This window comes from Malus sylvestris, chromosome 15 (assembly GCF_916048215.2).
Source record: "Malus sylvestris chromosome 15, drMalSylv7.2, whole genome shotgun sequence".
Taxonomy (NCBI): domain Eukaryota; kingdom Viridiplantae; phylum Streptophyta; class Magnoliopsida; order Rosales; family Rosaceae; genus Malus; species Malus sylvestris.
The window spans coordinates 46,270,163-46,297,494 of NC_062274.1; the positions used below are offsets into that span (position 1 = coordinate 46,270,163).

The window sequence follows — 27,332 nt, forward strand, 5'->3', positions numbered from 1 at the left end:
ACAAGTCTTTTTTTTTTTAGCTCCCGTATTGGTCCAAACTAAAATTGAGACACAACCTCGATGTTATGCATGTTGAGAAAAATATATTTGACACATTGGTCAGCACAATTCTAGATATTGAGCGCAAGATAAAGGACATGATCAAAGCTCGTCTTAATTTGGAACGAATGGGAATACGTCGGGGTTTATGGATGAATAGGGACAATGATAAAGCGAGAAGGGGTTTTGCATTTTTTTTTTCAATGAAACAGAATGACAAGAAAGAATTTTTAAAGTTTTTATCGTCTGTAAAGTTTCCCAATGGGTATGCTTCAACTATCGTGCGTTGCATGAACGTTGACGGGGGTAAATTAGTTGGCCTAAATAGTCATGACTGCCATGTGGTTCTGCAATGCCTACTTCCTGTGGGTATTCGACATCTCTTGCCAGCCGATGTAGTGAAACCAATCATGTTGTTGTCTAGTTTTTTTTTGCAATTGACGTCAAGAACGTTGCGAAAAACGGACGTTAATCAGTTGCGCCATGACATTGTGCAAGTTCTATGCAAGCTTGAGATGATACTTCCTCCATCTTTCTTCACAAGTATGATACACGTGATGGTTCACTTATCAGATGAGGCATTGCTCGTCTTTTTTATTAATCAATATTAAATATATTACGATTAGTAATATGTGTATCATATCGTTTTCTTTTGGCAGGCTTCTCGGAGACTTGAAGAAAAGTGTACGAAACAAAGCGAAGCCCAAATGATCCATTATACAAGCTTGGGTGGCATATGAGGCACTTACATTTTGTGGAATGTATTTAAAGGATGTTGAGACAACTTTCAATCATCCTCCTCACAATAATGACGGGGGTGTGAGAAAGGAGAAACTTTCAGTTTTTGCCCAAATCGCTCGACCATTCGGAGATCCGATTTATGGCGAGTCGTTTTCCAAGAAGGACGTGGAGGTAGCACATTGGTTCGTACTCAACAATTGCGACGAGACACTGTCATACCTTGACGAGCATGAAAACATGATGAAGCAAGCACATCTTTCACATTTGTATGCCAAGAAACACCGTGAATTGTTTCCTTAGTGGTTTCTCGAATATGTAAGTTTGAAGTGTTTTGTATTGGACATATATACTGTACCAATTAAGTTGCTCGAACTAAAAAATTTAAATGTTTGTCTAATATTAGGTGAATCAACTGAAAGCATCGAATTCCCCCACGTACAGTGAAGAGTTATATAACTTGGCGTTCAGACCAATTCGCGTTGAATTGTACTCGGGTTGCCATGTGAACGGCGTCAAGTTCTTAGCCGGTGCACGAGATGACAAGTTGTGTACGCAAAACAGCGGTGTTCATGTCCCCGGGGGAGGTGAAAGTACAGACATTGAATTCTATGGTAAACTAACAAGTGTCGTGCAATTGCTTTACAAAGACTGGTGCCAAGTGATCCTATTTAAGTGTCAATGGTTTGATACAAACCCAAATAGTCATGGAAGTGTGAAAAAAGATCATGGATTACTATCAGTGAACACTACCAAAACTTGGTACGATGACGACCCTTACATCTTAGCAAGCATGGCAAAACAAAGTGTGTATCTAGATGACAATAAAGCCAGGAGGGGTTGGAAAGATATTCAGACGATGGATCATAGGAACATGTATGCTATACTAGAACAAGACCGTACTGACGACGATATCAACAATGTTGCTGACCAACGTCTTGAATCTTTGATGGAAAGTGGTGCGGAAACATTCCGAGATACAAATCTTATCAAATAACCATTTCAGATAGAAGGAGTATCTTCAATCAAAATACCGATTCAGTCGATCACAATTGACCTCGATAATATTCCACGATATGATGGTCCAGTGCGCACAAACGATGATGGTGACGTACATATCAATGATAGGAATAGGACACTAAAAATGATGATAGCAACGAAAGTGAAAGTTATTATAGTTCGAATGAAGATTAAGGCAATTTATTTGTAACATTTTTTGTAAAACACATGAAATGGTTAATGCGTGATGGAAAAAATGGTATGAATGATTCCCATTTTATATGTGAATTACTTTGTAAATATATTTGGTATGTTTGTATTTTATAATAAATTGTAAACAAAATAAAAAAAAATTAAAAACCATTTTAAAACATAATTGCGTGACACATAACAATTTTTGGTCGCCCAAGCTAGGTCTGGCAATTCCTGACACTACTCGATAACCCAACACAACAAGAAAAATATTAATTTTATAATTTTATAACCCTAAAAAAATTATTATAATAATTATATATATTAATTTAAAAAATTTATACCCCTAAAAACTATAATAATTATATATATATATATATATATATTAAATTTAATTTAAAAAATTGGTGACCATTGGATCAGCTTAAATATACATACCATTCAACTTCTTAAGTGTTATACTTATACATACAAAATAAATAAATTTAACTCTACTTATTAAATATATATATATATATATGTATATGTATTGTATATGGTTCGAGATCACATACACCAAAAATCGCAAAAAAAAAACATTCAGAGATGAAGTAACGGGACAAAACTTTTCAACGGTTAGGAATGAAAAATCACAATTTAACGGTTATTTTAACTCTGATTTTGATGATTTTTTACATCTACACTCATTGACCCTATATGAATACAATGAATGAATTCGATCTTCAATTTAAACTATTTAGACTAGTGGATACTACAAAATCTTTTGTTATACTTAATGAAAGTATAAATAAACTCTAAGTGTTAGTGAATCTATCTTTTTTATGGGATACGCATTCTACGAAACTAATTTGAAAGATCCAACCATCAAACTTGTTTGTATATGGTTCGAGATCGCATAAACCAAAAATCACAAAAAGAAAACATTCAAAGATGAAGTAACAGGACAAAACTTTTTGATAGTTAGAAACGAAAAATCATGATTTAACGGTTATTTTAACTCCGATTTTGATGATTTTTTACAGCTACACTCCTTGACCCTATATGAATACAATGAATGAATTCGATCTTCAATTTAAACTATTTACACTACTGGATACCACAAATCTTTTGTTATACTTAATGAAAGTATAAATAAACTCTAAGTGTTAGTGAATCTATCTTTTTTATGAGATACGCATTCTACGAAACTAATTTAAACGATTCAATTGTCAAACTTGTTTATATATGGTTCGAGATCACATACGCCAAAAATCGCAAAAAATAAACATTTAGAGATTAAGTAGTGGGACAAAACTTTTCGACGGTTAGAAACGAAAAATCACGATTTAACAGTTATTTTAAATTTATGCGAGAATATTGCACGACAAATACATATATTTTGTCGCACAAAGTATATTTGCGCGACGAAATATTGTATTCGTCGCGCAAGTGTCTGAAATTTCAATTAAGGCGCTTTTTTCGCATAAATTTTAAAAAACTTGCACGACGATTTTTAACCTTACGAGACAAAGGCTCTGTCGCGCAAGGATCTATATTTTAACCCCAACTCTCCTTCTTTCCCTCACTTCCCTCTTCTTCCTTTTTCCCTGCACGATACCCTTTCTCTCCTTCCTCTATATCTCCATTTGTCTCTCTGTCCCTCTCTCCGGTTGTCGCGACTTCGTCTCCAAGGGGTTCAGATTAGGTTTTTTTTGGTTTTTTTTCTTTTTCAAATTGGGGTTTAGAATTAGGGCAGTCGAGTTAGATTTAGGGTTCATAAATTGCGGGTTACATTTAGGTTCTTAAATTAGAGTTTTTAGGGTTCTTAATTGGGGTTAGATTTAGGTCTTAAATTAGGGGAACGATTTTGGGCAGTGAGGTTAGATTAGGTTTTCTTAATTTGGGGGTTAGATTTAGGCTGCTTCACTGGGGGTTAGATTAGGGTTATTAAATTAGGGGTTTTTTAATTTCAAGTACAGGGTTCGAATTAGGGGTTTTTTTAATTTAAGTACAGGGTTCTTAAATTAGGGATTTGTTAATGTTTTCTTGTGTTCTATTCATCCACAACATTGCACTTACACTTTTCCATATGCAACAATCCTTTTATTTATTTATCTTTATATCGTATAATTCACCTTTTTAATTCTCTTTTATTACGATTAGATGAAATATATTTATGTTTGTGGTTTTTATGTTGGAATTTAAGGTATTGTAGGATGTGTTCTCTATTGTAGGTTTGAAAGAAAAAAAATTGAATTGCACTGTACATTTGTGGAGTACTTTTTTAGAGATTTGCATTGTAGAATGCCACAATTTCTTGATATATAATGGGGTATTAGCCTTTGTTGTTGCCTTATTAATATGATAGACGGTTGCGTTACTTGTTGAATTTGGCCTCCCAATTTTGAAGTTACATTTTTAGGAATGTCATGAATGGATTCTCTCCTGGGTCTGGTTATACTTAATTCACCAAGAAGGACAAAAAATGGGAAATTTATATGTAAAATATGTTTTCAGCCAGATAGGGCAATGTCATGGTGATTAGGTATAACAAACCAATAGGAACACATTAAATCAAATGAAATATGTTTGTGAACTCCATTATTATTATTATTCAAAGATATGGGAACCCACTTGATATAAGCAAATCTGGATTTTACTAGTAAATAATGATATGCTCTCTCTCACTTTATTAGTTTGTTGTGAGGTCTTTATTTAAACATAAGGTAGTAAGGATATCCAAGGCACCTCACATTTGTTTGATTTTAGGTAGTAAACTTGTAAGGATGCCCTTTATGCTAGTTTCTTCTTATAAGTTATAATTGTTGGGTCTATATCCTATCTGAATTGATTAGTTTGTGTATAGTATATCAATTTTAAGTTTTGTTTCTGGCAAACTTGAATTGGGTTTAGAATTAGGGTTTTTAAATTTCGTTTTAAATTTAAGTTCAAATTATTAGCATGTGTACGGTAAGTTAAATCTTTGTGTACAAAACAAATTGATTTCCAATTTTGTAGATGTCACACCTCATTAGAACCCGGAGGGCGATGACTTCTACACCTAGTCCAACGGCTATACCTAGTTCGTCGACTACACCTACTACTGATGCCACTGCTCCGGCAAAGATGGACCATAGGCCGGTCAATCCGGATGACCCAGTTGGTCTTCCAGTCCCACAGGCGCAGGCATCGTCGACTTCTTCTGTGGTGTTGCCTATTAGCACCCGATGTACTCACCGGCGGCCTCGCAATACGGACCAGATGTCACCATCGGGATCCACAACCGATGCCTTGGGTACACAGCCAGATATACAATCCTAATTCACTCCCTCATTCCCATGTTAACTCAGTTTTGTTATTTTAGGTTCAATTTGTTATGTCATGTCATGTAAGGATTAAAAAGTTTCCATTGTTTTCTCTTCTTTTTTTTTGTTCGCAATTTCTTCGCTTTTAGAAATGGGTTTTGTCAAGAAATCAAAATTGTGTGTATTTCGTAATTCATGTCTGTTAATTTTTATGTTTTTGCAATTTTTTTGTTAATTTATGTGTCATTTCTTAGTTACTCAAATGGGTTTCTCACGGAATTGAAATGGTAGTGCTGTGGAAGAGATTTGATGCTGAGGAAATGGCGAAAATGTTTAACTGGGAAATGAAAACCTTGGTAATTATCATGAAGCAATGTTTTTAGAGTCGTAGAAGTTTCGGTTGTGACTGTCAGAGTCTTACAAATGTCAATGTGGAAGAGGTTATATGGAATTGTTTGCTACGGCAGCTTAGAATTCTTTGCCAAGCCTGTTGCCACCAATGTTTTCGAGCCTGTGTATACAAGCTCGAAAATTGGCCGTCTTGGATGGCAGTTGTCGCCATTTTTAGAAGTTTGTTGTGGTATTTCAAAACGCTCGAATTGGAAATAATATATACTAAAACTTAGTTTTGGAGCACTGTGGATGACCAGTGGTCTTACGTTTTTGCCCTTCTGTTTTTGCTTTGTATGCCTTGTTGTTTTCTGTTTGCTATAGTGAAAAGTCGATTTTACCCATTCGCTCCACGCGCCTGTCATCCTTGATTTGTTCCATTCGTTTGTGAAGTTTCTTTTCGATTTAACCCTCTGCTTCTGCTGCTCTCTCTCTTTCTCTCATCCCTGCTTTATTCTCGCTGCTCATCTCCAATTGTTTGTTGTTCTTAAATATTGTGTTGATTGCCTTGGCAAATATTGGGGGGGGGGGGACTTCCTGATTTTCATCTTTTAAGCTATCTTATTTCTGCTATCTGACTTGAGGAGGGTTTTACACCTAGTATGTTCCAATTAGGAGAAAGGAAATAGTGGCCTCAACCACAGAAGTAGTTGTGATGCTCAATAAGTAACTTTCAAGAGAAATAGAGAAAGAAAATGTATGCGAATGTTAACTGATCAGTTTTGTTATTTTAGGTTCAATTTGTTAAGTTATGTCATGTAAGGATAAAAAAAGTTGTCATCATTCTGAAGCTTTTATTAAACTGTTGGGATCATTGTGTTGGATACGTATATTGTTTATGTTATGTTCAGGGTTTTGGGAAATGTTTTAATTATAGGGGAGGTTATGCCAAAATTTTGGTAGGATTTGTTATTAGTTTTGGGTTAATGATTTTTTTTTCATCTCTTTGCAACGAAGAAAAACACCGGGGGACCTTGTCTTCAATTGAAGACGGCGAAGGTCACTCGGGTGACCAACGGTCGTATCCCAATAGGATACAATGAGCGACATCAGGCAGCACCAACGGCGAAGCAGCATAGTGCATTGGCCCACAACATTGGGCATGTCGTGCGGACCTTTTGCCCTATGCGGTGGAAGTCTTAGAAGGCGATTCCGGATGAGACGAAGAACACGGTGTGCAACCAATTATCCATAAGAAGCGTCGCCTTTTTAATGCTTTTCATGTAAAATTTATATATTTATATTTATTGTTGTCTTTTATTACTAATACTTTCAAAATATTTGTTACATTGCAGACAAACTACAATTTGGAGGACATGGACGAGGACATGGATGAGGACATGTTCGCGTACCTCAATCGCCTCTTCTCCGAACGCTACAAGCAGTGGAAGAGTGACATGCACCAATGTTTCCAGCAATTTGATGATCCGCAGGTCGCTCTCGAAGAGGGTTGTCCAAAGGAGTTGGAGGACTGACAAGATAGTTGGTTTTGGCTTTGCGGTCATTTTCAGGAGCCGAGCTATGTGGTGCGTTTTTAATTACGACTTATTTCATTTTACTTTTTTTAATTTTTACAAATATTTATTATTATTTTTTAATTTTCTTTAAGTATTACAACTAATACGTTTATTTTTTGTATAACAGAAGAAGGTGAAGGCGAAGGCGAACAAGATAAATCAAGAGAAGAAGACTCTTCTCCACCATTTGAGTTCGAGGCCTTTCTCCTATAGGATGGAGGCGCGACGGAAGGTATATATTACATCTTTCATTTCTAATTTTTAAATGTCGCTAATAATTTTTTTTTTCTTACTAACATTTTCCTTATCTTTTTCGATTTCAGGAAGGTTCAAAATTTCTGGAGATCAACATCTTTGCTGACATTTATGTACGACCTGGGAATGAGTTGACCGAATCCCTTCATGTAAGTAATTTCTTATGCATTCAACATTTATACTAATTATTTCAAATTGTTTTCTATTAATAATCCTTTTTTTTTTTCACAGGCCACTATGGTAGAGAAGAGTCAATTGGTGCTTCAAGAGTCTGCCTCCCAGCTTCCTTCGGACACTCCAATTGAGTCTGTGGATCCCCCTAAGGATGCAGGGTTTCACATCTTCATAGAGACGTTGGACCAAACTTTCGGTCGGAAGCCAGGGACTTATTGTTGGTGGATGGGAAATGCCAAGCGGCGGGAGAGTAGAGCCTCGTCATCCTCGCAGTCAAAGGGCCAGGTTACGGCTTTGACGCAAGAAATTGTTAGCCTGAGGAGTGAGCTGGCATCGTACAAGTCTCAAATGTAATGCTTGTACAGGCCCTTAGTTCCTCCGAAATACATTTCCCCAATTCTTCTGCACCATCGCCCTCACAACCCTTCCACACCGAGCATGCACAGCAATCAGGCCCGTCAACCTTCGACCTCATCCCCAACCAACAGCAAGATCCTTCGAATGACTATAGATTTTTCCACTTTTTTTTCATAGTTTTGTTCCCGCTTTCTTTTATAACTTTATATTTGTACGTACATTTTTATTTATGTTATAAATAAATATTGTTTTTTTATTCATTAATTTTTTTTTTTTTTTGTCAGTAGTATGAAATCTTTTTTTTTTAATTTTCCTTTTATTCTATTTTTTTTAATTAAAATTACACTTGCCCGACGTCGACCAGTTGTCGCTCAAAATAAAGCGCGTCTTATAACTTCGTCGCGCATTACCACGTGCCTCTTACATTTTTCGTCGCGCATACTTTTCAAGACGAACTAGTCACAAAGCACACTTGTACCCTTTTATATCATACGACGAAAACCTTCATATAACTTTAGCGCGACGAATAGTAAAGCGTCGCGCAAATTTTTTTTTTTCGCGACGAGTTTGAAATTGTTCGTTGCGCAATGTCTTTTTTCAATACCTTTGCGTGACAATTTTCCGGTCGCCGTAGTTTTTATGCGACCTAATATTGATTTGCGCAACAAAATCTCCCTCGTTGCGCAAGCTATTTAATTTAGTAGTGTAGTTTGATTAGTGTGATTCGAGTGGGTAGATTGTTTGATTTTGAGAAGGAAAATATGAGTTTCAAGACTGGTTTCACTTTCTGCAATTTTTTTGGCAATCCATCAGTGGAAGGGCCATGGAGAGAAGAAGAAAAAAGAGATGGGAAGAAGCGGATCGGCTAAATTAATTAGGGTTGCGAAAGAGAGCTGGTAGATTTTAGGGGTATACTTGGAAGTTAAATATTTAAAATTTTAACACGTTAATAATAGAGTTTAAAGTGATAACAATGGAGTCCATATGGCAAGAAATGAATGAGAAGGGCAAGTAGGGAAAGATAAGAAGAAAAGGTAGTTAGCATCCATCAAAAAAAAAAAAAAGAAGATGAAGAAGAAGAGGATGTTATCTCAACCTTAAAACAAAAAGAAAAATAAGCCATAGAAACACTAGATTTTAAAATGAGGGTTGTGTGCATTAGAAACGTCCAAATTTCCATGATCACAAATTAACAAGTCAAATACAAAGTCTGTCTCTAACTTTGACAGTTAGATGTAAGTAGAAAATTACACTCATGAAAACCAATTTTCAATGAGACAACTTAAAGTTATATGTATGTCATTGACTATTCAATATTCTCACCCGACTTGATAGACTCGTATTGGGCTATACCTTGACATAAGCATCGCTCGACTCCCTTTCTTTCTTCACACTCTCGTATGTCACTATCCATTGCTCCATTATTTCACTACCACACAGACGGATCATTTCTTTCTCTCTCCTATCTAAAACACTTAACATCACAGAGAAACACATATTCATTACCGGGCTGGTACTGAGATTTCAGCATCTGTGCTAGGTCCTCACGTAGATGCAAATGGAAACCGATCATGTTGAAAAACGTAACGCTGCCATGAAAAACGTCCTCCTCATTATAAGCTGCGCACTTCTATCCATAGGCACATGTGGAGGTCCATTGGTAATGCGCCTCTACTTCATCCATGGAGGCAAGCGTGTCTGGCTTTCGAGCTGGCTCGAAACCGGCGGCTGGCCAATCATCTTCATCCCCATAGCCATGGCTTATTGCTACCGCCGCAAGACTGAAGGCCCATCAACAAAACTCTTCTTCATGAAGCTCCCACTCTTTACAGCCTCCGCTGTCATCGGCGTCCTCACCGGTCTGGACGACTACCTTTACGCCTATGGCGTTGCTCGACTTCCGATCTCCACGTCAGCCCTAATCCTCGCTAGCCATTTAGCCTTCACTGCCCTTTTTGCCTTTATTCTTGTGAAGCAGAAGTTCACCTCATTCTCCATAAACGCCATCGTGTTGTTGACTATTGGCGCGGTTGTTTTGGGGTTGAACACCAGCTCTGATCGTCCAGAGGGGGAATCGAATAAGGAGTATATTGCCGGATTTTTTATGACGGTGGCGGCGGCTGCTTTGTATGGATTTGTGTTGCCGTTGATAGAGTTGACATACAAGAAGGCCAAGCAGACCATTACATATGCTTTGGTTCTAGAGGTTCAATTGGTTATGTGTTTGTTTGCTACTCTTTTTTGCACTGTGGGAATGCTTATCGACAACGACTTCAAGGTTAGCTGTATTTGGCCTCTTCTTAGTTATCTTCATCCAATCATAGTTATAGCCTTATAGGAAATTCTATTTCAATTCATTGTTAATGTGTTTTCTTGCTTGTTAATATTACAGAACCATCTAATTTTTAAGTCACATTTTAAATGTTATCTTTACAAAAACTTAGCTAAATCTAAATCAATTTAGTCATATAACTTTTTTTTTTTTTCAACAAACGATATTATCTACACTAACGGGGTGGGTGAGAGGTCTAGCAATAATGTGGTTCAAATTCGCTTTTGATGAGAATCGGACCTAAGATTTCTCACTTACAAGTGAATAGGAATACCACTAGACTGTAGTCCTAAGTGACTAATCATATAACTTGTTATTCAATAATAAACGAACTAGGTTCTTTACCGTAGCAATGAAATCATGACAATGTTAATAATAAATAAAAAGGATATTTTTTACTTAATGGTATAGCCAAAAAGAGTTAATAGGACCTACATGTATATTTTTTTACTTAATTAAGTGGAACAAGTACGATAAATTTATAAGGTGCCTTTAGAATTGTGAGGAGATAATGAAGCTTTTGCTAGCCAACTTTCAAGTTTATAAGTTCAGAAAATCTACAAGCTTTCCTTTTCCTTTTCCTTTGGAGTATATCCTCAGTCGTCAGTCCTCACAAAAGGACTAAAGAGCCAGAATGTTATAGTGGAGTGCTGTTATAGTGGAGTGCTGAGCTAGATTGACCAATTCGTTGATTTGTTGATTTGACTCTCAAACTTGTACATAATTGTCAATCTTGAAACTTTAGTTTTAGCTGATTACCTCTCTGTATAAATGGTCAATTTCCCCATTGACGTTAGATTTTGAAATTTTTCATCCATCTTGGTCAAGCATACAACACATGGCAATTGTATTAGGGCAAAAGGTAATTTTGTTTGGCTTTTTAACCAAAATGGTCCTTGAGATTTGCATAACACATCGCTTTGGTCCTTGAGATTGAAAATCCATTGAAATGGTCCTTGAGTTTGTCCACCACCCATTATTTTGGTCCTTTCGTTAAAAACTCTGTTAAGTGTCCCGGAGCTCTTAGCCGAAAGTTTGGATAATTTTCAAAATTTCATAACTCAATCGTTTCTTAACCAAATTCGACCCATAATATATCAAAATGAATATAGGAAAGTGTATAACAGGATTATACATATTTGTAAGCCCAATGGTTGTCGTAGATGGTTGGAAAATAGTCTGAAAGGTGACTGGTCCGCGGAAAAACTGGAAAACTCATCGGAAACTGGGTAAACTTTAAACGTTCATAACTTCTTCAATACTCAACAAAATCGAGTGATTCAAAAACAAAAATCATACTTCTCAACGAGACAAAGAGAATGGTACCTTTCTCGATGGTGGACAATCTCAGGGACCATCTCCGGGACACTTAACGGAGTTTTTAACGGAATGACCAAAATAATGGATGGTGGACAATCTCAAAGACCATTTTTATTGATTTTCAATCTCAGGGACCAAAGTGATGTGTTATGTAAATCTCATGGACCATTTTGGCTATAAAGCCATTTTGTTTTGGTAAATTGGGCATAAAGCCAATACTTTGCAACTGCTAATTGGAGCCCAATGACAAAGGGCTGGTTTGGTATTGCTGTGCTTTGAAAAAAAAACTGCTGTGAGAATAAGCGGCTGTGAAATAAATCAGCAGAGTGTTTGGTAAACTTTTTTGTAAAAGTGCTTTTGGAAAAAAAAAAAAAAAAAAAAAGCAGTCTGATAGTGGATCTTTTCATTAAAGGAGCATTGTAGCTCCGTGTGCTTTGAAAAAAAAAACCAGTTTTCCAAAGCTGCAAATAGCTGCTTCAGCTTTTTCCTTTGATTTCAACTTATTCTCACAGCAGCTTCCAAAATAAGCCCTTTTTTTTTAGTTTACCAAACACCTAAAACCCTCACAGCTTTTTTTCATGGGTGCTTTTTTTTTAAGCACCTCACTCCCAAACCACCCCTAAATCAAACAAAAGATGTACGGAGTCAGCTAGCGGAAAAGAAGAAAGCAATATGTTGTCCGTATTAGGGATAAAATTACTTTATGTCTCTCAAACATTTGTCATGTAACCAAAATTGATAGAGAATCAGATGTAAAATTCTAAAATTTAACGTAAGTGGGGAAATTGGTTAAATATAAATGTTCTGGAGTAATCGACTAAAATAAAGTTGAAGAGGAATTACCAATCCACAAATACGTCAGCTAGGTTTACTAAAATACGATTACTTCATGCTTTGAATTAATCTAAAGTTATTGTACCAACTATCAATTAATGAGTGACTTTATTCTACTTTTTTTGTTCATATGTATTGGTACACTAGATACCATGTATTTTCAATAAACTGGATCAGCCATGTCATAAAATTGAGAAGTTAGTTTTAATTATTTCATCATTATTATATAAAAGATTTTTGTTGGACATGAGATCTTACTTCCGTTTTTGTACATTTTAATCTCATGATGTGTTTCAAAAATAAATAAATAAAATGATAAATGAGCGCAGTTTAAGCCATTTGATAAAATTTTAACTGTTGTATATACGTAATTTATTGTTCTCCTTTATGGTAGATTAATCTTTCTTGGATAAGCTGGTTAGAATCGCATGCTTCTCATTTAAGTTAGAAATCAGAATTATTTTTAGTAATTTACTTCTCGTGATTTAGATGATTTGTGTAGAAATCATTGGTATATAAAAAGGATATTCTTTGGTAAATAGTGTAATTTATTTACAACTTTTTCAGGTTATTCCAAAAGAAGCAAGAAAATTCGATCTTGGGGAAACCAGGTACTATGTGGTGCTGGTATTTAGTGCTATATTATGGCAAGGTTTTTTTCTGGGAGCCATAGGAATCATCTTCTGCGCCTCATCTTTGCTTTCTGGAATTGTGATTGCTTCTTTAATCCCCGTAACTCAGATCCTAGCAGTTATTTTTTACCATGAAAAATTCCAAGCAGAAAAGGGAGTCTCTCTTGCACTCTCTCTCTGGGGATTTATCTTTTACTTCTATGGTGAGAGAAAACACAACAAGGAAAAGGAAAAGAAAATCGAAATCGAAATTGCGGAGAAAAAGAAAGACACACCAGAAACAATACAAGTTCCTCAACAGGGAACCCTAGCTACTCAGCAGTCACAAACCCTAGTTGGAGTTTAAGAACGAGGGGGAAGGCCGCCACTGCCGTTTGGGCGGCAGCACCCATATTATCATTTCCCCTTGGTATTTATATTTTGGTTGAAAATAAATTGTAAATTATCAGGCAACGTTTTATGCGTTAAAGAATTTCTAAGCTCTAGTTTTGCGTACATGTCTTGATTAATTATGAAAAACAAATCTTAGTATGACTAAGGTCAAATTATCAAATTGTTTTAGGCATTACCAAATTCTTCGATTTATTTAAGTTGCTTAATTAATATTAGTGATGACAATTTTTTTATTTTTTTATTTTCCAAACAATAGCCAGCTGCAGTAGTTGAAGGATTACTTCTAGATTTCAATATATCTAACAAGCATGCATAACAAGAAGCATAAATTAACCCCTCCACTTGATAATATATAAGTATGTACCAATACGGCGTTAAGAAATATTCAATCTCTTGATTTAAACCGTTCATTTTTCAGATTAGTGTTTGTTGCTATTGTTCAAGTATTAACCGTCAAAGATGAGATATGATGGTTTATCAAAAGAAAAAAGGGATATAATAGATAATACAATGGGCATATGTCTCTTTTTCATCAAGGGCTCATATATACTAGTCCGAACTTGCTCAAACGAATGTTAGCATTTAAACAGAGCATCTTATTTTTAAATTATAGGTCACCAAAATATTTGCAATGTGCATTTCCTTCATGTAAATCCTCAACAACTCCAATTAACCTGCACGAACTTTCATCCTGCCAAAAAAGAAAAAAAAGGAAGTTAACGATCAACTTAATTTCTTTCATATTCGCCCAGACCGACCAGGCCGTGAGCTTTCACTACGAACATGACAATAAGTCGAAGCTAGCATTTTTATAACATTTTCAAGTCGTTGACAGAACAATTAACCAATACACCACTGCGAAAGCGGCTGACATTTCAGCCAGAGGAAGCTGCTTCACGAGTAGTGATAATAATGACTACAAATACTAAGCCTTTCAACAGATGATGACACCATATAACAGGCATAGAATTGCTGTAACAAGAAGCATAAATCATCTTGATGATACCATCTAAGTAAATTTTTTAGTCTCATTGGCTTAGGAGAGACTGGTTCCAAAACCCAATTTTAAGCCAAGTGCCCGTTTGATAACCATTTCGTTTGCAGTTTTTTGTTCACTTTTTCTGCTTGAGACATAAGGAAAGTATATGGGGGAAAGAAGGGTAATGGAAGAGAGGGGAAGAGTGAGTGAAAACATAGTCTTGAAGTCAAAACTACTTAAAATACTTTTTAGTTTTCATTCTGTGTGTCTTTCCTTGTACATTTCTTTGACATCTCTACCACCATCCTTTATCCACTCCTCTTCATCCCTCCTTTCCCCCGTGTATTTCCCCTCTATCACTAAAACGAAAGTGAAAACCAAAAACCAAAAACCAAAAACGAAATGGTTATCAAAATGGCCTAAAGCTTACTACCAATCTCAAAACCAAAGTATCTTAAATGCTTATTACAAATCCCGACAGCTCCTTATCTTGCTTCATAATTACATTATATGTAGCCACTAACCAATAACAAAAATGTGATGTATACAATAAAAGTGATCACTAAGAGGAAAATTTTCAGAGTGAAGATTTGAAAAGAATCATTGAGCCAATAATTGGACAATCATTATTTTCAAACTTTGACATTTAAAAGTTGCATATACAACCAAATTGAGTAGATTAAAATGGACGGTAATAAAAGGGTGGGGAATGTGCTGACTAGTCATGAGAAGATTGGTACCTTTAATTAACAGAACTCGGAAGAATGGAAAAGTCTATGTATCTCGATCAAAATTGCCTGGGGCCAGCATTCAGCCCATGGATTTGTTCAGCAACAAAAGAATCAATATGAATATCGAGAGTTCAAGCATAAACCTAGGCTTCGAAACACGTTCAAGGATTCTCTGAAACCTGTAAGTTCAACCAGTAGATAGCTGCTGATAAAGCCTGTTATCCAGTTAAAGATAATCATCACTATCAGAAAATGACAAAGATTCACCGATAATCGGTAATTCAGCTAATTGATCTTATGCTCATTTGACTTCCACCAAGCTGTTTTGAACATAAAATTCACAGGATGAGCATTTTACAATGCCTTCCATCAGTTACATTTAACAAACATGAATAGAGTTCGGCTGACACAAATTAAGGACATGAGGTTAACATTTTCTTCATATTAGAAAAGCAGGAACTTTAAAACAATTAAGAAACTAAAGGGGTGATACGTGTATCTTACCCTAGAATCTAATCCGTGGCTTAAACACTATCACATTACAAAAGCAACTAAGTACTGTTTAAAATATATATGTTTCTTGGGGGGGGGGGGGGGGGGGGGGGGGAAGAATCATATAACTAGCATTTTATGAGTAAATGGCCTACCAATCTCTTTCATTGGAACTGGAAGTACTGTCTCCATGAATAATTTCCTCCTTCGCAAATTCTTCTAATATAGCACGTTGCCTTTCGTTGAGTTCACTTATTATAGAAAAAAGATGAATGAGATAAAAGCATTCTCATAGCTCAGTAGTGTAGAACTAACTGCAACGTCAAAAAACCATTGAACCCAGATCTACAATTCGTTAAACTACAGTAATATAGAACATCATATCAGTCTTACAATGTACTCATCATGCAACAAAAGGACTTCCTCTAAATGTCTATAAAGATTATATATGTAGTTGAGTAGAAATTAATCTAGAAGCCGTACAACAGCCAACACCAGGAAAAGAAATTGACAGAAGAACTGTGTATGAGCTCCAGTGATGCCTTAAGCCTGTGGGCCAGTTACAAGTTTAACCAAGAGTATGCTAGTCAGTAGTCTCTGCCAGATAATACCACAAATCATTCACAGAGCAAAGCAGAGGTGGGTGCTGATTTTAATTCAACTTAGGTACTTGAGCACAGGGGTAAATCAGCAAGTAGCTCAGTTTTTACTTGATCAGTGCAAACGCGTATTTTCATAAATCTAAACAGTTATTTAGGGAAAAAAAAAAGTATAAACAAACACCAATTAAAACAAAGTATGATCTAAAGGACTCAAGTAATAATCATATTACAAATGTATTACGTTTGCAAACAGTGCCAAAAACCAATGTGCAGACAACAAAAAAAGGAAAAGTCGTCATATTGAGTCGTAAACATATGATATACAAAATCATAAAGACAGCTTACGTGGGAAATTTAACACGGAATCGCACATATTGATCTCCATGCTTAACTAGGAAACCATGTTTTGGCAGTCCTGCAACAATATACTGGCTAAGCAAATTTCAAGGAAGAAAAAGGTACTAAATTTTCAGCAGTTGAAAAGAATGATTTAGTTACCTTTGCCTCTTAGTACCAGATGTTGGCCAGGCTGAACCCCCTTTGGTATCTAACAGGTCCATGATTACAAGGAAGAGTCAGTTCGTAGGATCAAGAAGAAAGTGGAACAGTTAGAAATATGAAGACAAGCAGAATTGAAAGAGAAAAGTAATCAATCGGCAAAACTGAAATCCAATCACAAGAAAAAGCCAATCTATATGGTAAGTCAGCTATACAGTCTCATTAGGAAACACCAATATTTGAATCCATAAAATAAATATTCAGCCTAATTCACACTATAATCTGCCCCTAAACAAATAAGAACATTGCCACAATGACCGCCATCATAGTGGGAACAGGGCGGTTATAAGATTAGCCAAAGGATAAATGATCAGTTTTCCAATTTAACTACATATGTTTCTTTTAACATATAGCATATTGGGTTTACCTCTCATTCTTTAGTATTTGTTTTAGTACATAAATCCTCATTTAAAATTCAATAATGCCCACACGGAAGAAACAAAGAACTTAAAAATCATGCTGAGACTGACATACAACACATTAGATTCCTGACCTTAATAATTTTTTAATTTTATTTTCAAATATCAGCAGGATGGGAAGACTCCAGAGCTACTCTGCATCTTACACTCAGCTTTATACCATATCGTACACATCCAATGTATCCAATTCAAGATCCCTAAACCCCAAACTCATGCCATGTAGTTGGGCGTACTTCATAAATTATCAAGTTGCCTAACAGAACTAACAAAGCTCACTTATTTGGTGGCTACACAGAAAAGTATTGCCAACAAAGTTTCAAGTTATTTAGATACTGGAGGTTAGAATAAAGAGAAAACTCTTACTTTTACTTCTATCTTCCCAGACAAAGTTGGTACCTCAACCGTACCACCAAGAATAGCCTGAAATATTCAAACTTCAGCATCAAAAGTAATATTTAACGCTTGTAGAAACACTATATCTAAATGGGACAATAGGACAACGAAATTGCCTTCAATGCCTACTGGAAAATAACCTGCATTAGATACTTATCCATTTTTTTTGGGCACGAATAAATAGTTAGAGCAAACATGGAAGTTGACAAAAGAAATAGTATTAAGTTTTTAGAAAGAGAAAAGAAAACAATAATGAGGATGATAAAAGTAAATTTGGAAAAGAAAAAAGACAAAAATATAACATCATATGATACTAAGAGGAAAGCACCAGAAGTTGCCAAAAGAAAGTATATAAATAAGGTGGCTGTTAGGCGTATCAAACCAAGGAATCATTCTCACTTGTGTAAAGCTAATACTAGAGTCCACATAAAGATCTGCACCATCTCTAGCAAAGATAGGATCTTCATCAACCTACACCAAAGAGAAAGGGAATTTGACAAGGCATATCAGGATACACATTCGCAACCATACTAGCTTCTATACAATTAGTCACTTGAATGCAAGCCTTCATTGGATCAAGTTCAAATAATCATATACAACAACAACAACAACAACAAAGCCTTTTCCCACTAAGTGGGGTCGGCTATATGAATCCTAGAACGCCATTGCGCTCGGTTTTGTATCATGTCCTCTGTTAGATCCAAGTACTCAAGTCTTTTCTTAGGGTCTCTTCCAAAGTTTTCCTAGGTTTTCCTCTACCCCTTCGGCCCTGAACCTCTGTCCCGTAGTCACATTTTCGAACCGGAGCATCAGTAGGCCTTCTTTGCACATGTCCAAACCACCGGAACCGATTTTCTCTCATATTTCCTTCAATTTTGGCTACTCCTACTTTACCTCGGATATCCTCATTCCCAATCTTATCCTTTATCGTGTGCCCATACATCCCACGAAGCATCCTCATCTCCGCTACACCCATTTTGTGTACGTGTTGATGCTTCACCGCCCAACATTCTGTGTCATACAACATCGCTGGCCTTATTGCCGTCCTATAAAATTTTCCCTTGAGCTTCAGTGGCCTACGACGGTCACACAACACGCCGGATGCACTCTTACACTTCATCCATCCAGCTTGTATTCTATGGTTGAAATCTCCATCTAATTCTCCGTTCTCTTGCAAGATAGATCCTAGGTAGCGAAAACGGTCACTTTTTGTGATCTTCGCTAGATTGCTCCGGTCATTAGTGTGGATAAGTATATAAATGGATAGAGATAGGAAAGCAAACACAAGATGTACGTGGTTCACCCAAATTGGCTACGTCCACGGAATAGAGGAGTTCTCATTAATTGTGAAGGGTTTACACAAGTACATAGGTTCAAGCTCTCCTTTAGTGAGTACAAGTGAATGATTTAGTACAAATGACATTAGGAAATATTGTGGGAGAATGATCTCGTAACCACGAAACTTCTAAGTACCGGAGTGTGGTATCGTCTTGACTTGCCTTATCTGTCTCATAGGTAGATGTGGCATCTTCTCTGGAAGTACTCTTCCTCCATCCAGGGGTGGTATCTGTAACTGGTAGAGATGCACAAGGTAATGTATCAATTTCACTTGAAGCTTACTTGTAGTTTCAGGCTTGGTCAAGCGCGATACAAACCATGTAGTAGGAGTCCCCCAAGTCGCCGGGCTAGGGGATCTGCTGAAAGAGGTGACAGACAAGGTAAGCAATCAGAGCTCCGGCTGATTGTTCACATTCTCCCTATCTTGCAGGCAGCATGAAGGACAAAGAGAAGAAAAATGAGAAGAGATGATATGGGATACTTTTGCTTTTGAAGAAGTAACTTTCCACAGGCTTATTCTTGAACCGGGCTGGAGGGTTTTCTGGTTTCCTCCAGAGTATAAGGCCGACTGAAGAATTTGAGGGTCAAAACAAGTCCATCAAATCTAGAGTACGTTCGACCCTGCTGATATGGGATACTTTTGCTTTTGACAGAGTAGTGGATGTATCGGCACGTGTGCTGTTACGCTTGTCTCCACATGCTTCCTTGTATCCTTCTCACTTACCCTATCTGTTCCTCAGGCAGATGCGGTATCTTCCCTGGAAGCATAAGATGTTGAAGATGAGTACTCGAGAGCAATGTCAGGTAAGTAATCAGGTAAGGGGTTCCAGGCAGTCAGTTCCTGGCTGGAAGCTTGATTCCAAGTGCTGACTGATTGCTCTCTTTCTCCTTGTCTTGCAGGTCAGAACAAGGCCAAAGGAAAAGACAGGGAAAAAGCATGATATGGGATACTCTTGCTGTTAACCCTGATGATATGAGATATTCTTGCTCTAGTATAGCTTGTTTACAGAGGTATTATCGGGGGGAAAGAAAGCTGAATATTTCGAAAGGCTTTGTTGGGAGTGCCCTCTCAGATAAGAGAAAGGGTTGAGCATTTTTGCAGGTCTGCCCCAGTCTCAGCCCTTGATTAATCTGAACTAGTATTCGACTTCGGCGCCTCGCTCCAGGATGATTCTCCACCCTTCTATCAGTTGCAACATGAAGAACATGCCTTAGCTTATGGGTAAAATGTTAGGGATGGAGGTCGACATATATAGGAGTCTCCCTAACATCAAGTAATAATGCTATTCCTTTACCCTGCTTGGTCATAGCACGGTAGTGGGAGCTGCCAGCTTCACATGTTTTAACTCTGTCAGAGCACTTTGAAAAAGTGGTCTGTGGTATCTGGAAAGCTGATGTTGCGTGTGAAGATTACAGACAAGCTTTATCCAAGGAGATCCAGCTCTTGAAGTTGGGAAAGTGGTGCCTTTTCGGTTTTCGAACAAACAATCCTGTCGGGGATCTGGCTCTCGAGATTCGGAGAACGATGCCTCTTCGATTTTTGAGAAAGCAATCATGCTGGGGGTCTGGCTCTCGAGATTCGAAGAGTGGTGTCTCTTCGATTTTTGAGAAAGTAATCATGTTGGGAGTCTGGCTCTCAAGATTCGGAGGGCGGTGCCTCTTCGATTTTGGAGCAAGCAATCTTGTTGGGAGTGTTTTCTCGAATGTGAGTAAAGGTTGGGCATGTTTGCTAGTCTACCTTGCCACGAAGCACAGAGGTTGACACACAGGGACTTTCCAATTATCCAACAGTGGTACTGTTCCTTTACCCTCTCTTCGATTTTTGAGAAAGTAATCATGTTGGGAGTCTGACTCTCGAGATTCGGAGGGCGGTGCCTCTTCGATTTTGGAGCAAGCAATCTTGTTGGGAGTGTTTTCTCGAATGTGAGTAAAGGTTGGGCATGTTTGCTAGTCTACCTTGCCACGAAGCACAAAGGTTGACACACAGGGACTTTCCAATTATCCAGCAATGATACTGTTCCTTTACCCTCTTCGATTTTTGAGAAAGTAATCATGTTGGGAGTCTGGCTCTCGAGATTCGGAGGGCGGTGCCTCTTCGATTTTGGAGCAAGCAATCCTGTTGGGAGTGTTTTCTCGAATGTGAGTAAAGGTTGGGCATGTTTGCTAGTCTACCTTGCCACAAAGCACAGAGGTTGACACACCCAGACTTTCCAATTATCCAGCAATGGTACTGTTCCTTTACCCTTGTGGGTAATAATATGGTAGCTAGACCTTCAAAATTTATGTGTCTAAACTTTGTTAGTGTTGTTTCTTTGCAATTCTTTTACCCTTCTTGGTCAGAGCGATGTAGCGGGAGCTGCAAGCTTCACGTGTCTCAACTTTGTCAGAGAACTTTGGCAAAGTTATATGTGGTACCCATGAGTTACTGTTGCGTGTGGGAAGTGGGTGATTGAACAGTACGATTCATGTGCTTTCTACTTCGCCAGAAATCTTCGACAGAATGCCCATAATTTCCGCAAAGCTGAGTGTGCGTGTGACAGGTGCTGACAAGGCTGGAAAAGTAGGTGCCTCTTCGATTTCTGAGATCAGCCCTCGTGGTCTCTTAGCAGCCCAGCTTTTGAGAAAGCAAGCCTCTTCGATTTCTGAGATCGGCCTTCGTGGTCTTTGAGCAGCCCAGCTTTTGAGAAAGCAAACGCCTCTTCGATTTCTGAGATCGACCCTCGTGGTCTCTGAGCAGCCCAGCTTTTGAGAAAGCAAACGCCTCTTTGATTTCTGAGCAGGCGCCTCTTCGATTTCTGAAGCTTCGTCGAGTGCAGATTTTTATAGGGGCTGACATTAAGTTCCAAAGCACACTTGAATATCCACCAGTAGAAGCTCCATTCATGCACTTCTAAGATCTTGATTTGTCCGACCTCTTCTCTCTTCAACACCTTTGAAAATGTATGGCCCCCCCGACCGTCGTTTTGACTTGAACCTTGTTGAAGAGGCAGCCCCGCCTTCTCCAGACAACATATGGCGCCCATCCTTCGTCTCCCCTACTGGTCCTCTTACCGTTGGGGATTCCGTGATGAAGAATGATATGACCGCTGCGGTAGTGGCCAGGAACCTTCTCACTCCCAAAGATAACAGACTACTTTCCAAACAGTCTAATGAGTTGGCTGTTAAGGATTCTCTGGCTCTCAGTGTTCAGTGTGCAGGTTCTGTGTCCAATATGGCCCAACGCCTATTTGCTCGAACCCGCCAAGTTGAATCATTGGCGGCTGAAGTGATGAGTCTCAAACAGGAGATTAGAGGGCTCAAGCATGAGAATAAACAGTTGCACCGGCTCGCACATGACTATGCTACAAACATGAAGAGGAAACTTGACCAGATGAAGGAATCTGATGGTCAGGTTTTACTTGATCATCAGAGATTTGTGGGTTTGTTCCAAAGGCATTTATTGCCTTCGTCTTCTGGGGCTGTACCGCGTAATGAAGCTCCAAATGATCAACCTCTGATGCCTCCTCCTTCTAGGGTTCTGTCCAGTACTGAGGCTCCGAATGATCCCCCTCCGGTGCCTTCTCTTTCTGGGGCTCTACCGACTGCTGAGACTTCTCCTAAGCAACCTTTGTGAAGGCTCCCTCTTGTTTGTTTATTTTAACTCAAGTATATGTACATATTTGTAACTTATCGGGGATATCAATAAATAAGCTTTCCTTCATTTCAACGTATTGTGTTAAATACACCAAAGCCTTCTTCGCTAAGTTCTTTGAATTTTCTTTTGTTGAAGCTTGTATGTTGAAGCTTTGTGAGTGGAGCATGTAGGTTGAGGTAGTGTTCCCTCAAATAATCATATGCTGTGATAAAATTCCAGAAGCTTGACACAATTCCAGCTTGTCCTCTTATTAAGGGCAAGCACAGGATTAAGTCCTCCACAACACTTTATTAGAACATGCTATAAAAGAAATAGAGTAAGTTGTGCCTTTATTTTAATGTATAGCCAGCCTGCCTCACTTCCTCGTGCCCCACTATTCCCAGCCTCTGGAATGCTGATTGTGTCTCCAGACTCCACACCTATTTGAGAGAGAGAGATAGAGACAGAGAGAGAGAGATTATGAAAGTTCAATTTTGAAATCACAACATATGATAAAATCTGGACATTGCTACATCATGATGACTCAAATCTACCCTCTCTTAATCCAGGGCACTCAGTTTCACATTGAGTGCACTCAGTAAGTTTGTCTACAGTTATATCATTTTTTTATGCTGGAGATAGAATTAAAAATAAGAGTAAACCAAATATTATCATACATAGTGGCAACCAAGTATAGCAAAGCAGCTTCCTTTGTATAAATTCTTGACAAGATTGTCCATGTTTTCTGAACTTATATTCAATTGACCATTTAATTCTGTCTCCCCATATAAATATACGATACCAGTTCTCTATAGCCAAATGATATTTATGTAACACAAATGGGAGAGCATACTGATCAGAAAACCCATTGTTCAACCCCGTTAATCAAATCAAACAATCTATTACCAACCTGCTGGTATTGAAACTTCAACCTGTCTAACACCTTCAACAATCCCTACTCCTCTGCATGACAAGCAATATTCCTGCGACAGGTAGATAAATTAAACACCAACAATATTATTTGCATCAATCAATTTACCAAAATACTCTTCTCATTGGGAATCAAGTTAAACCTTGATTATTTGGCCGGATCCTTTACACGTACTGCATGTTGATGTGAATGGAGGAATTGTAACCTGGTAGGAGATTAAACGTCAGAACAGACTATTGTAGTTAATAATTTGTCGCACTTGTAGAATGAAAAATATAAAATAATCATCTGCTCAAACTGACTCCTTTTAGAAGAAATATTCCCATAATCATAATCAGCGTAGATCTTTAAGACTTACTCTCCCAATACCTCTACAAGTAGGACAAACTTTGGTCTTGGCATTTAGTGGATAGCCATGCCCATCTGCATTATGAAATATAAGGTACTAGAGAAATTACTTATAACAAGGGACTAATTGATCATGAAAACAAACAATGCAAAACTATGAATCCAAAGATGTGCGCAAACTTTTCGACAATAATCTTGTTTGAATTATTGTTTGTCATTCCGATTAAAGAGCGGAGTTATTCGTCACTCTCCTGATAGCAGGGTTTTGCTTAATACCATCCGAATACAATTTTTCTGCCATAATGGTTCTAGTTTACAGTCATTTCTTCTTTCACACATGTTCTTTTCTATCCTAGGTGATGATAGCATGTCGCTAGTGTACTTTGTTTGGGAACTTAAGATCAGATTTGTGATTTGGGGAGGGAACTTTAAAATGGATTGTAGAAGTTCAAAATCTTATCTTAAAGTAGACCAAGATAGCTGTTAATCCAGAATTCAAAGATAATGGGACTTTAATAGCCAGAACGTTGGACTCTGATCACACCCAAACCTGGAAACCCTAATAGTTGACTCCCAAGTCCATAGATGCCCAAGCCGTGGACCCTAGAGCGCAAAAATCAGACCTTATGCACAAATCCCACATGACAAACTCAAACCTAAACCTCATAAACTGAACACAACATCCCAAACATAAACCCTGGATTTCAGACACAAACCCCGATGTCCAGCCAGACCCCTGAACTGGGACACATATTCTAGACCCTGTAACCTGGAATCTGAGCCCAGACCAAACAAGAAAGAGAAATTCCAACACACTTCCCATCGTGAAATATCATAGTCATACATAATGGGAATATTAGAGTCCAAAAAAGTGGTTCCTTGTACAACTAAGCAACAGAATTTATGCTAAACACTAGCCATGATTCTTAATTTCTATACAACCAAATAATATAAAATAAAATTAAAGAAAAAGAGTATAAAAGAAATCCATTACCAATCTTCCATATAAAATAGTAAATAAATAGTGGTCATCTTTATGGTCAAAAGTTTTCAAAAGACACAATGATAATTTTTGAGATCTATGTTATATTTAGAGATTTGCTATTAAAACCCGCAATCGGATCTTAAAATATTTAATCTACTCACGGCAAGAATCACAGGGAACGTGTGAATTGACAGAGAGATGCTTTGTGCATCCTTTAACAGCTTCAGAGAAAGAAAGTGACAACTCCACCTATGAAACACATTAAAAACATTAATCATTTCATCTTGGAAATACAGAAGGTGAACCACATGAGAAGTGTGACCATAAGCGAACCAAGCTTACCTGGATATTTGATCCAACTTGATCAAACTCATGTTCAAAGATCTGCAGTATCAAGTGTCTATCAGAGTAACGAAGATTAATGGTTTCAACAAGCTGCAATTAAGTTTGATGATAGAACAGGCACTGACATACCTCTTGGAATATTTTATGGAATGAACTGGAAAAATTAGTTTCAAAACCATATCTAAACCCCTCTGCACCAGCAGTACCGTGACTCTGATTCTCATACCTAAACCCGTCTGCACCTCCAGCTGTATATCCTACGTTTTCTGACCCACTTGAACGCTTCTCCATTGGGCAGAAAGAACAACTGAGTTAGATCTAAAAACACTATATGGGATTAAGGATTTTTATTGCAAAGAAGCTATTAAACTTTTGATGGAAAAAGCACAACATGCACACCACTTTCTTCCATGTACAAGAAAAATAAAAACTGAAAAAAAGGGAGAATAATCGAAGATGAGTACTCACTAAACAGATTCAACTTTTTTACTACAAAAACTAGCTAAAACAATGTGTAGTGTTTGTGTGGGTATGAGAGAGAGAGAGAGAGAGAGAGAGAGAGAGAGAGAGAGAGAGAGACGGAGTCATTACCCTGTCATATTGCGCCCTCTTTTCAGGATCTTGCAAAGTCTGGATTTAACAATGAAAAAATAAGATTAAAGGAAATCCTACACATCAAAATTTATGATTGCTTAAAAAATAGTACAAGTTTTGGTAATTATGGGATTACTAAGCAGGGTGACCAGTTTGAAAAATTCATTCAGAAACAGAATTTGGGTAAAATGCAACCCGGCCACAAGTCAAACCTCATAGGCATCTCTTATCTCTTGAAATTTTCTTTTAGAAGAAGGATTGTCCCTATTTGCATCTGGATGGTATTTCTTGGCAAGCTGCATTCATAATAGTGTAAAAAATTAAGATACTTTTATCATGGAGAAGTACGCAACAAGTTACTATATAATCAGATAAGAAGAGTGGAAAGAAACACGAAAAGGGAAATGACATGACCAGCATTATTGCACATTTTACATTCCAACTTAATACTTCGTACAATATTCATTTGTGTTGAAAAAATTCCTCCGACTCCACATCCAACCAGAACATTTTTCTTTCGAACAAGCAAATGCATTTTAAACTGAACCAGATGCTGAATTAACATATTAAATTATCAACATTGTTCCTACAATGTATATGGTGAATACTATATGAAATGCAATAGCTTTAGCCACGGTATTCCTTCTATTCAAACCAGACCTCAAAATTACACCCAAAATCCTTTATAGAACTACATACATGCAACTGAAAATAAAACTGACCGTGCGAAATGCTTTTTTAATCTCATCTCGGCTTGCATTTTTCGAAACACCAAGAGTCTCATAATAATCTCGTTCAGCTGCTCGGCAAAACCCTGCAAAGATATCAACTTTAAGCCATAAACCCAAAAGATTCTGTTTCCTACTCCCTGCTAGAGAGAGAGAGAGAGAGAGAGAATGTGCGAAAACCTGAGGCATGGAAATAACGAATTCCCAATGTGCTAGCCAAGCCAGCCACCGACCCGCCGGAGCTCGAACCTAAGTTCAAAGATCATAGAAATTAAGACCGATTGGGAGTTCTCCTAACCACAAAACAATGGGGTAAGAACAGGAAGTTGATAAAGCTCACCAGGTGTTCGATAAAATGCCTCACTGAGCGAGGAGAGGCTCCGGGTCCAATCTGCTTGATCAATGGGCGATTCTGCCGCCACCGACGACACCAGCCGCCTCCGAAGCTGCATTTCCAATCCATATATAAACTCTACGAATAAAGCAAAATTCATGAAGAATAACAGAATCAGTGGTCGAGTTCGCGTCGCTCACCAGGCCGAGGAAGCTTGAGCTTCGCATTTTCGAGAGGTGTTTGGATCGACTACTGTGATCGATGAAGCTCCAAATACTTTAATTTTGGGATTTTTGTTTGCAATTTGCTAGAAGAAGAAGAATCGGAAAGCGAGAGCGACGGTCCAATTCGGGTAATTTCACCCGCCACCGACGGGGTTTTGTTTCAACACTTTGCGTGCCCGGGGGGTTTATGTCTTTAAAACCACGAAAACGGTGCCGTTTGGGGTAACATATTCTGGGACTGGGACCCACCAAGTACAGTCCT

General features: G+C 37.7%; 2 protein-coding genes and 1 pseudogene across 8 annotated transcripts; 2 read left to right on the forward strand and 1 right to left on the reverse strand.

The window, feature by feature from the left end:
- The first annotated feature begins 5,752 nt into the window (after positions 1-5,752).
- LOC126604844 (uncharacterized) lies at positions 5,753-8,154 on the forward strand (annotated as a pseudogene).
- Positions 8,155-9,348: 1,194 nt separating this feature from the next.
- LOC126605409 (purine permease 3-like) lies at positions 9,349-13,628 on the forward strand. The gene is made up of 2 exons (XM_050272807.1): positions 9,349-10,223; positions 12,999-13,628. Exons 1-2 carry the CDS (start codon positions 9,498-9,500, stop codon positions 13,407-13,409), a joined length of 1,137 nt encoding a protein of 378 aa, XP_050128764.1. The 5' UTR covers positions 9,349-9,497; the 3' UTR covers positions 13,410-13,628.
- Positions 13,629-13,830: 202 nt separating this feature from the next.
- Positions 13,831-27,214, reverse strand: LOC126605404 (chaperone protein dnaJ 1, mitochondrial-like). Of its 7 annotated transcripts, none has more exons than XM_050272795.1 (20): positions 27,047-27,214; positions 26,853-26,958; positions 26,693-26,761; positions 26,507-26,598; positions 25,997-26,080; positions 25,782-25,820; positions 25,320-25,475; positions 25,188-25,229; positions 25,007-25,094; positions 23,871-23,935; positions 23,655-23,717; positions 23,492-23,564; positions 22,930-23,021; positions 18,030-18,101; positions 17,601-17,657; positions 16,759-16,807; positions 16,606-16,675; positions 15,814-15,909; positions 15,176-15,345; positions 13,831-14,147 (listed from the first exon to the last, which is right to left on the reverse strand). In XM_050272795.1, the coding sequence occupies exons 1-19, from the start codon at positions 27,071-27,073 to the stop codon at positions 15,246-15,248; spliced, it is 1,440 nt and encodes a 479-aa protein (XP_050128752.1). In that variant the 5' UTR covers positions 27,074-27,214; the 3' UTR covers positions 13,831-14,147; positions 15,176-15,245. The 7 variants fall into 7 exon arrangements, with proteins under 7 accessions (XP_050128752.1, XP_050128753.1, XP_050128754.1 ...); XM_050272796.1 differs by having other exon boundaries at positions 25,320-25,472; positions 27,047-27,213; XM_050272797.1 differs by lacking the exon at positions 13,831-14,147 and having other exon boundaries at positions 15,207-15,381.
- Between the last annotated feature and the right edge of the window lie 118 nt (positions 27,215-27,332).